General features: G+C 36.2%; 1 protein-coding gene and 1 long non-coding RNA gene across 2 annotated transcripts in view; both read right to left on the bottom strand.

Annotated features, from left to right (window-relative positions):
- Positions 1 to 7,761, bottom strand: part of LOC107690390 (isocitrate dehydrogenase [NADP], mitochondrial-like) — a 14,024-nt gene extending 6,263 nt beyond the window's left edge. The window contains exons 1-3 of the mRNA XM_016488723.1: positions 7,743 to 7,761; positions 7,385 to 7,405; positions 163 to 254 (exon numbers count right to left, since the gene is read on the bottom strand). Of these exons, the coding sequence (XP_016344209.1) occupies positions 163 to 254; positions 7,385 to 7,405; positions 7,743 to 7,761 (132 nt within the window). The remainder of the gene's footprint in view (positions 1 to 162; positions 255 to 7,384; positions 7,406 to 7,742) is intronic.
- Positions 4,643 to 5,746, bottom strand: LOC107690366 (uncharacterized). Its single transcript, XR_001634430.1, has 3 exons — positions 5,508 to 5,746; positions 5,120 to 5,407; positions 4,643 to 5,010 (listed from the first exon to the last, which is right to left on the bottom strand). It is a non-coding gene; the product is annotated as an uncharacterized LOC107690366 (long non-coding RNA).
- Positions 7,762 to 10,074: the final 2,313 nt, after the last annotated feature.

The following is a 10,074-nucleotide window of genomic DNA, read 5'->3' as shown; positions in this document are numbered from 1 at the left end:
AAACAATTGCAAATAGCAGCTAACTTAATTCCTGTAACGTGTGTACTGCTAGGCATCTTTGGTTTCCTCTAAGTGAGTCACTTATCAAAAGTTGCTAAAAGCTGCCAAATAAATAAAGAAAAAAATAGCTAAATTTGTTGCTAGGTGCTTTGGGAACAGCACCTTTTCTTTGATGAACTCCCAGATGATCCTGGTCATCTCATCTCCGTCCATCTCCACCACCGGCTTCGCCACCTTGATACGTTTATCGGCATCTGTCAAATGAAACAAAAACATCTTTCCATGAGCCTGTTTTTCTTTCTATAAGGGACTATTTCTTCCCACTCATGAGACAACCGGAAATTAGTGGTTCCTCAAAGAGGAGAATAATAAAGACATATAAAGCCCCATTTACACCACCAGCGACTACGGAGTGCTTGCTAGTAACCGTTCCACGTTCTGGTTGCCCAAGAAAGAGTCTTGAATGTCACCACCACTAAAATGTCATTTTATGCTGACACTGACAACTTTTATGCTGCTAAATATCAGTATTATGGAGGGAAGAGATTGTGTATAAACTACACCCATGTATAATGCATCATATCAAAGATATATAAAAATCAACACCTGCTCTATACTACTGCAGTCATCTATCTGTGCCGAATGTACAAATGCTATCTGGGTCTACAAAAAAAAAATTAAAAAAAAAGGATATGTGTTGCATGCATCATCTTAACATCGTCTCTGTGCATGATCATAGGTATACATAAAACAGTGAAATTACAGTGTATGCAACACTGCTCTCTATAATCTAAACCAATTTTGTAATACAAGGCTATTCTTAAGATTATCATCATACACTACCGTTCAAAGGTTTGATGTCAGTAAGATTTTGAACACTTATTCAGCAAGGTTGCATTAGATAGATCAAAAGTGACAGTAAAGTTTTTCATTGACACACATTTTCTATTTTAAATAAATGCTGTTCTTTTGAACTTTCTATTCATCATAGAATTCTGAAAAATGTAACACCATTTCCACAAAATAGTAAGCATCACAACTGTTTTAACAGTGACAATAATAAAAAATAAAAAAACAGCATTTTAGAATGATTTCTAATGGATCATGTGACACTGAAGACTGGAGTAATGGCTGCTAACAATTAATCTTTGCCATCACAGGAATACGTTACTTTTTATAATATATTAAAATAGTAAAGCTATTTTAAATGTGAAAAATATTTCACAACATTACGGTTTAACTGTTTGTTGTTGTTGTTTTTTTTTTGTATCAAATAAATAGACTTAGTGAGCATAAGAGACTTCTCAAAAAAAAAAAAAAAACTACCAACCACAAACTTTTGAAAAGTAGTGTAAAAAAACATGCAATCTGCTGTTGACCTTCTTATGAACTATATAATTTCTTGATATTTATATTTACAACACAGTTTGCACTGTGGTTTTGTTACTTCTTGTTAGGGCTTGACAGTACAACTGTATACACCATCTCAACACTAGTGTTACAAAAAAGGTGAGAAAAAAAGGCATTAGCACATGGTTATTTCACATACTGTATGTAGTGCCCTTTAAAACTTCAAAAACACCCTAGGCAAAGTTTTGGACAATATGATCATAAGCTTTTATCATTTCTTGGCATAAATCCATTGAAGTAACTTGCAATTATCATTGAAGAACTGCAATTCATAATAATTGCAATCTAAACATTTGACAGCAAGACGTGCCGCCTTTGGCAGCTGTAATGCCTGATTACTGGATTAAACTGGCCCAGGTTGCATTATTAAAGATTATTGGGTTAGCATACTTTTAAAGCTTTACTGGCTGATTGCCAATTAAGGTTAATAGATTGCTTTATAAATAGTTCTAGTATTTTTCTATGTCCTGAATTCATTAGTTTTTGTTTTATTATAGGTTGTGTTGTCCATTATCAATGCAAAGTAATCACAAAATGATAAGGATTTATGCAGTTATTGTCCAAAACCCCACTTTACCTAAGGAGTTTCCAAACCATGATAATGATAATGATAAAGATAAATTACTCATACCACCCACTCCTGCTTGCTGCTAAAAGGACCTATTTGCAGCAATTTCATGTATTAAATGTCTTCTTTAGTGTTTCAAACACTTTTTTTATGCCACTGCTTTCCACTAAAGCAAGCAAGTAGAGGTCATCTCACTCTCCCCTTCTCTCAGTGGGGACAAAGCAGAGGAAGGAGGGGGAGGCATGGAGGGAATAAAGTGACTTTGTTACACTTGCCAAGTTCCTGCTAGAGAGCCACTCCATCTAAAAAGTCAGCAAAGCTGTCAAAAACAGTAAAAGAGTTCATAAAAGACAAGATGCTGTCAATAAAGCTTGGCATAATCACCTTTATAAGCACTGAGGGTAACACATTTACCATACACCACTGATGTAACACTTTATAAACTACATCTTCAAACTATTTCAGCAGCCACAGGTCACGTACATCAAGTCAAAGTTCAGACCCTGTGAACATTTCAATCAAGTTGAATTGCAGCATGACATATAAAGACATGTTTTATGCAACACATACTAATGCAAGAGCCTTATATAAAAGATAAATTAGAGTATTTCAGCAAATCCAAGATATCACCAACACTAAGCTAAAGAAGGGGCAGAAAAAAACATCTTTCAGATAGAGTTACTGCTTAGCACAGCTGTGTCAACCAAAAGTGCATTATGGGTAAGGCCTTTCACTTGAAACCTGACTGGGTTCATATACAAAAAATTACATAAACAGTGAATCCTGGGGAAAAGAATCTTCTCACTAGTCATAAGTGCTGGGACAGTGTGCTAAAGGGGGAGGATGAGTATATGGGCAGGATTATGTAAGCATGCTTCAATGCCCTGTTTCTAACAACACTGCAGCCATCTGCACAGCGAACAATTCCTCCCATGAACAATACATTTATGCCGAGCTGCGGCATGAACTAACATGCCATGATGGACTGCAGATAGCTCATGTTTCCTCTAACTTTCTCTGAAATCTCATCCAATGGGAAATAGAGAATCTGCAAAGAATGCTGAACAAGATCATGTGATCTACAATCCAATGGCCTTGAGTTAGGCCTATTCTTATTGGCAATTGAATGTGATAAAATAACATGCTTCACATGTATTGAGCATAAAATAGCACACTGCCACTTTACTCCTACACTACTGTACAATGGATGATACTCTGGCATTGCACTAGAATCCAGCTGGTGCCACATTACCTATTTTAAGAACCTTTTCTAAACACGTTTAAACACAAATAGTAGCTTCTAAACTACTATTTACTTTGAATGCAATAATGCTTAACCTAAATTAAATTTGTCAGTCTGATGAAGAGCCTGCATGCTCGAAATGTCACCTGTGTGATAGTCTCTTATTAAATTTTTGTATTTTTGGAGCTTAGGTGTCCCAAATTTTTTTGTTTCCATTATCAATTTATCCCTGTGGTTGCAAAACTGAGTTTATTAGCATCATTACTCCAGTCTTCAGCGTCACATGATCCTTCAGAAATCATTCTAATATGCTGATTTGGTGCCCAATAAACATTTATTACTATTATCAATGTTGAAAGCAGTTGTGCTGCTTAATATTTTTGTGGATATGTTATACTTTTTTTCAGGAATTTTTGATAAACAAAGTTCAAAAGAACAGCATTTATTTGAAATAGAAGTATTTCACAACATCATACATGTCTTTACTCTCACTTTTGATTTTTTTTTCAACTAAATAATAAACATGCATACTGACCTCAAACGTTTTAGCAGTAGTGCAAAAATAAATATTTAATGTCTTGTTACATGTTCTGCACCATGGCTCCTAGAACCACAGTATTTAATTTCTGTACCTCCAACTAAACTGGCGGTGCAACCAAGAAATAGTTTATTTAAAAATGTGTCATTTACACACTTAAATCATTCCAAATCCACAATGAGTAGATGATAGAATTTGTTTGCAAACTATTCCTTTTTAGCCTTATAACTAAAGGAAAAGGTCAAGTCAACCCACGTGTATCTAAGCCTCTACACAAAGCATGTGGTCAGCATATCATATCGCAAGTAATCCCTCCCACATGACCCTATGATTTTCAGTTGTCAAGGACATTTGCAAACATAAGCGTACACTTGTGCTCCACACTTGAAGGTCAGTAGTTAAAAAAAATCTATGAGGTGAGTATGTTCACATGGAGTCCTCACAAATCTTTTGGGCAAATGTTCTTATACTCTTTCCAACTGATGACCTACAAAAGTTGCTCAAGAGTGACCCGGAGAGAAAGTGGCTTAAATTAGATTCGATTTGACAAAGATGCTGCGCCATGGAGTTACTAAAATAAATATGTGAAATGACTAACCAGCTGGGTTGACAAAAGCAGATGTTCAGATGCTTCTCTTGAGAGTGAAAAAATACATCACTACACTCTAAAAAATGCTGGGTTAAATTTGTCCCTATTTTACCCAGCACTGGGCTGTATTTAACCCAGCATTTTTTAGCGTGTACTTAATAGAACAAATCTTTAATTTATAAAACATAATTTCACCCCCCCCAAAAAAATTTTTTTTTTTATATTTTTTTAAATACACAATATATAATATGACTGCATATCACATACATATAAATATGAAGAAATTATAAATTCAGGCATGAATATACACTCTAAGAAAAATGCTGGGTTAAAAAAAAAACAATTCTGGGTTATTTGGCAACCCAGCACTGGGTAAATATTAGACAGAACAGATGCTGGGTTATTTTGACCCAGCTAGTTGGGTTTTATACATTAACCCATTTACTGGGTTGTTTTTTTGACATAGTGCTGGGTCAGTCAACCTATTGAAGGTTTTTCATTTTAAATAACAAAAATGTAATTTAAAATCTGTTTTATATAGGACAAGAACAGTTCATATAGAATATTTTTTGTTCAATGTCAAGTCAGTCTTTTACAATCATGAAATCTTCAAAAACATTCAGTAAAGGTAGTGGGACGTGACAGGAGCAGCCAATGGGAATCTGTGGGAAGAAAACTGCTATCAGTAGGCTGTTCCAGTTTATTAAATGACATATATTCATTACTTATCTTATATTCATGTTTAAAAAGTTACATCAAAAACAGCTTTACCTCGTGCCATCTTGTCTGTCCGACATTTAAGTTTCAACCCGTCAAACACAGTGCGACCACAGCTGCAACAATGGCACACTAGATCAATAGCACTCCTGTTGTAGTCAGTGGAGCACACAGAAACTTTGTTACATATAACAGTGAAGTAGCGTCGTGTTTCAGCCCTGGTCGAGCATTAGTTTGACTGGAGGTGAAACTTCCGTGGTGGCACCGGGGCGACGTTCACTTTGAGTGTAGATCCAATGAATGCTGTGTTTGTAGAAGGCTAGAGTTCCAAGCAGATGTTAGCTGGGATGTACATTTCAACAAAAAAAAAGGAAATATGTTAGGCTACAGAAGTTTTCCTATTTATACAGAAATAATTTGATAGGAATACAATAATAGATACCTTAATTCCATTCAGAAAGTTTCCCGTCAGTCAAGTTTCTCTTAGGAGTTAGGACAGAACACAAAATGACCACTGACAAACATATCCAGTTTTAACCAGTTTGTCACAGACTACCCAACATTGGGTTACACTGACCCAGCGCTGGGTATGTGAGGGGGTACATCATTTGTATTGACTGTAAAAATTACCCAGCACCTGGGTAAAACAATATTAAAATTAACCCAATAAAATGACCCAACAATCTGAACCCAGCATTTGGGTTAAAAAAAATAACCCAGCATTTTTTAGAGTGTAAATAAATTAGATCAAGTTAAGTTTCAGAAAATGTCACAAAGGTTAATAAATGAGAAGTGTGGGCTACTCGCCTCTCCTTAACCAACCCATAACACCTCTTGGCAAAAGTCAAATCCAACCTTGTTGTGACTTTAATGAGAGAGAACATGCAAGTGTGCTTGGCATTGTGCCTGAACTGATGTTAATAAAGACAACCTGAAATGCAAGACAACTTCTTGATACAAGACCGCTATGCATTGCATAAACTGTGGATGACACTTCACCTATATTATAAACTTAATGAAAGACCCATAATCACCCAAAATGCCTTAGGGAACGAGGCATTCTAACACAACCATTCCGTGCCAAATCTCACGCCTTCTAATAAACTTGGCAATACGAATGTTTTAATGTGGTATGCCTCAAGTGCAAAAGGTTGGTTCTATCATCACATGTAGTCATTCGGATGTGATGCACGAGTCCTGGTGTTAATTAGAACCAGCCCATTCAGAGTAAAGGTGACCCAGAGGACACAAGGGCTGGTGTACGCCAAGTAAACCACCTACATTTGGACAATCCTCCATGACAACTGATTACCTAACACAGAGGAGCAGCTAGTGTCAGGACATGACACCTATTCATTCACAGCTGTGCCTGAGGTCCTGCTTTTCAGTTGTCCCTTGTTTCAAAGTAACACCCTAAGATACATGTTTCAGAAGACAACCCTTAATCGATCAGTAAGTCCAAACGTTAGTACAGTTGCTGCATCAAACAGGCATTTAAATCAATGCAGCCTCCATAACAAGTAGGGCATATAAAACTAGGGTGAAAAAATGTGCTATGGTTTAGTAGTCAAATATCATGCGTAATAAATCAGATAATGTGCTTGTTGGTCATTTACATCTTAATTGTCATGATCTGCACTCATCAATGGTAAAATAAGAGTAACGTTACCGACCAGGCCGGCTGACCTTGAAATGATTTCATAACGCAGTGCAAGCAAAACACAAGACAAAACCCCACATGAAGACTCAAATAACTGGTTACCGAATTATTTTACATCACAGAGCTGTTCGGTTGCATGTTTATAATTACATTTGCAGTATTTTAAGCGAGAATGGTTTCAAAAGTCCGCAGTCCTTGTGTGCAACCCATCCAGGGGATTCACTCGCCAAAAATACACTCAAATGACTCTTACAAAGCCGTCAAGGGGTTGCCTTTAAGAAACGATAACGTAAGCACAATGGTTTAAATGCAGCTAATATGTCGTTTTATGTTGCTCCTTTTTTAAAAGACATCGTATACGCGAACAAAGGAGCGCGACTTCTGCTAATGCTACCGAGCGATTCCCGCTGCACGTACAACGTCACCGCGAAAATAACACTGTGCTGTGGCGCTACTGAAGCCGCGAAGAGATGGAAATATGCAAGCTGGCGAACTGAGAAGAAACAGTCTGCAGCCGGCGTTTTCCGATACAAGCATGTGGCAGGGAGATTTCGATTTAAAAGCCCATCGTCTCAGATAAGCATTAACCGGTGTTAAAGCGCCGCTTAATGCGGCTTTATTGGCACATCTATAGACAACTGTGGAAGCGGAAAACTCACAGTTCCTCTGTTGCAAGAGAGCTGAGGACCTTCAGGTAACCTGCCATGTTTTTTTTTTCTCTCGCCTCAAACACTAGAGCTTGCTGCCCGACTTCACTCCGGTCGAAGGAAGGGTCGAATGAATCGGAGCATACAGCACTAAACGTAGCTCTTCTCCGCCTCCGTCTCTGGGCCGACGTCACCGTTACATGGGGTAAGGACTGAAACTCATCGATGCGGTGAATGGCCAACCATATGTCAATAAGCAACACATCGATGTTCCACCTGGTGACTTTTGATAACGCACAGTTTGCACGTTCCCTTTCATTCTGTTAACCCTTCACGGGCGTCCGGGGTTATTTCCGATTTTTTTTTTTACTTTTGGTGAATGTCCCCATTTTCAAAATTCTCAAAATAAAAATATAGCCTACTTTAAATTTCTGTATTACTTTCATTGAATGTCAGTATGTAAAAAAAAAAATGTATGTTGTTTTATTTGTGATTTTGGCATAAGTAAGACTATCTAAACGACACAGAACAGGCAGATAACCTCTTCTCATTCCGTTGTCTGGTTGCTGAGCAGCCCCGCTAATTTTAGACGGGTTGGGTTACTATACTGGGTGAAAGAATGGGAGGTGCGCAGTGTGATTGTGCGCATGCGTCGTATAGCTACTGCAGGTCACTTCAAGGTGCGGAATGCTAGAGTGTCTGGTTGAGTTGTTGTATCCTTTTAAATTATATTATATAATAGTGTTGTTGACAAATACTATTATACGTTTTATGTTCTGTTTCAGATCAAATACTGTGTTATGCAATTATTATATGAATATAATTTATTACACACACACACATATATTTATTAACACTCTTAATAGGCTACTTGTTGAAATTAGACAGTGTTGGCATTATCAATGTTCTCTGGCTCTGTGACAAATAAATCACCATTTCACAGTCTATTCTGTCCAAAGTCTTAGAAAAAAAAAAGAAAGTTCACATTTAAATTCCTCAAATACTTCACATGATTTTGACAAGGGAACAGACTGAGTAGGAAATTCCATAGCCTTTCCAGTTTATGTCTGTATTGTTGTCATGTCAGTCTAGGCTCATTCTAAAATTAAGCATGCAAATATTGCTCCACTGACCTACATGTCAATATGTTATCATTCAGAGGTCTGAAATATGTGTAGTTCACAGTGAATTGTTTACTCTACAGTGTTGGTCTGCTTACAGTACTCACTCTGCATACTAGGTCAAAGCCAAAAATAAATTTCACAGCTGGAACTGGTTCACCATTGAATTACTCCTCTGTACTTATAATTATGAACAACAGAACAGCGTGGTACTGATGAGAAGATTCGGTCATGTGGTTACATTTTAGGGCAGAAATAACAATGTGCCAATAGACACAACAGTATTTATCAGACAATATTTTATAGTAATAATAATAATAAAATATTTTTGTATTGATTGTTTTAGGCTTAAATGCTGTCTTAAGCTAACAATGTGTTTAAATAATGCCTTTTTATCCTTTTTATCATTTATAATCCATTTAGAAGAGAGATGTTACAGAATGTCCACCAGGGGTCAGTAAGAACTCATTATTACATTTTTTGTGAAGATGATAGAAAGGTTTCCAGTTCAGTTTTTAATGAGTATGTAACATACTCAAATTTCATACACCTACAGTGATTATATTTAGTTCGGTATGTTGTTACACATCCAGTATTGCGAGTTGTCTGTAACAGATTATTTGTATTGAGTGAAGTAATTTGTCATCCACAGAGGCGAACTTCATTACTTGAAAGTACAGATACTACTGGTCAAATACTACTCCACTACAAGTGAAAGTTGTAAAGACAGGTTTTTACTTAAGTAAAAGTACATGCATTGTTTTATTGTCACATTGTTGTATACTTACAATACCTTATGCCACTAATGAAACCTACTGAATACACTGATTAGCTTGTATTATCTTTGGAATTAAGAGCTTTTATGTTACCAAACCTATAGAAATGGAACAACTGAATGAAGATAATCAACTTTATTTTTTATTTACCACTCCTACAGCTACATTGAACTCATTTTAATACTTGTTTAAAAGTTACAAAGTTATTTTGACCTGTGTGATCATTTAACCTACTAAATGATCATTTGTTTGCAAAAAATATATGTATTTATGTGCAGTGTTTTGACAATAAAATAATGTTCAGATTTATATACTTCCTTAACCAGTTTTTAGCAGCAATTTACCAGTAGGCCTGAGTTGTAAGGTTTTTTATATATGGTAATAGCAGCCATTTTTGACGGATTTTTAATACTTGTTTAAAAGTTACAAAGTTATTTTTCAAAGAGATATCGAAGGCTATGATATGGTTCATTTTAGGCAAACAAAGCAAACATTGAAAAGAAAACTAATCTTTAGTCTTTTCAGAATACTGGAACATACTCTCTCAGTATGGCCATGGATGTGCAAGTTGAGCCAAAGAACCGTCTTTTTTAATTCTGACATCAACTGATCAGTGTTCATAAAATGCTCATAAATCAGTAAACGTCACAACATGTGGCTAGGGTTTGGTATTGTTTTCATTTTATCCATTCCGATTCTGATTCTGCTAATTGATTTCAATTCTTATCGATTCCCAGTGTAGATTCCAAAGTTGCAAAAAAGTGAAGTAAAACATTTTGACCTGTGTGATCATTTAACCTATTCT

The sequence above is a fragment of the Sinocyclocheilus anshuiensis genome, unplaced genomic scaffold, assembly GCF_001515605.1.
Source record: "Sinocyclocheilus anshuiensis isolate Anshui unplaced genomic scaffold, SAMN03320099.WGS_v1.1 scaffold609, whole genome shotgun sequence".
In the NCBI taxonomy this organism is placed as follows: Eukaryota; Metazoa; Chordata; class Actinopteri; order Cypriniformes; family Cyprinidae; genus Sinocyclocheilus; species Sinocyclocheilus anshuiensis.
This window is presented reverse-complemented; position numbering and strand designations above follow the sequence as displayed.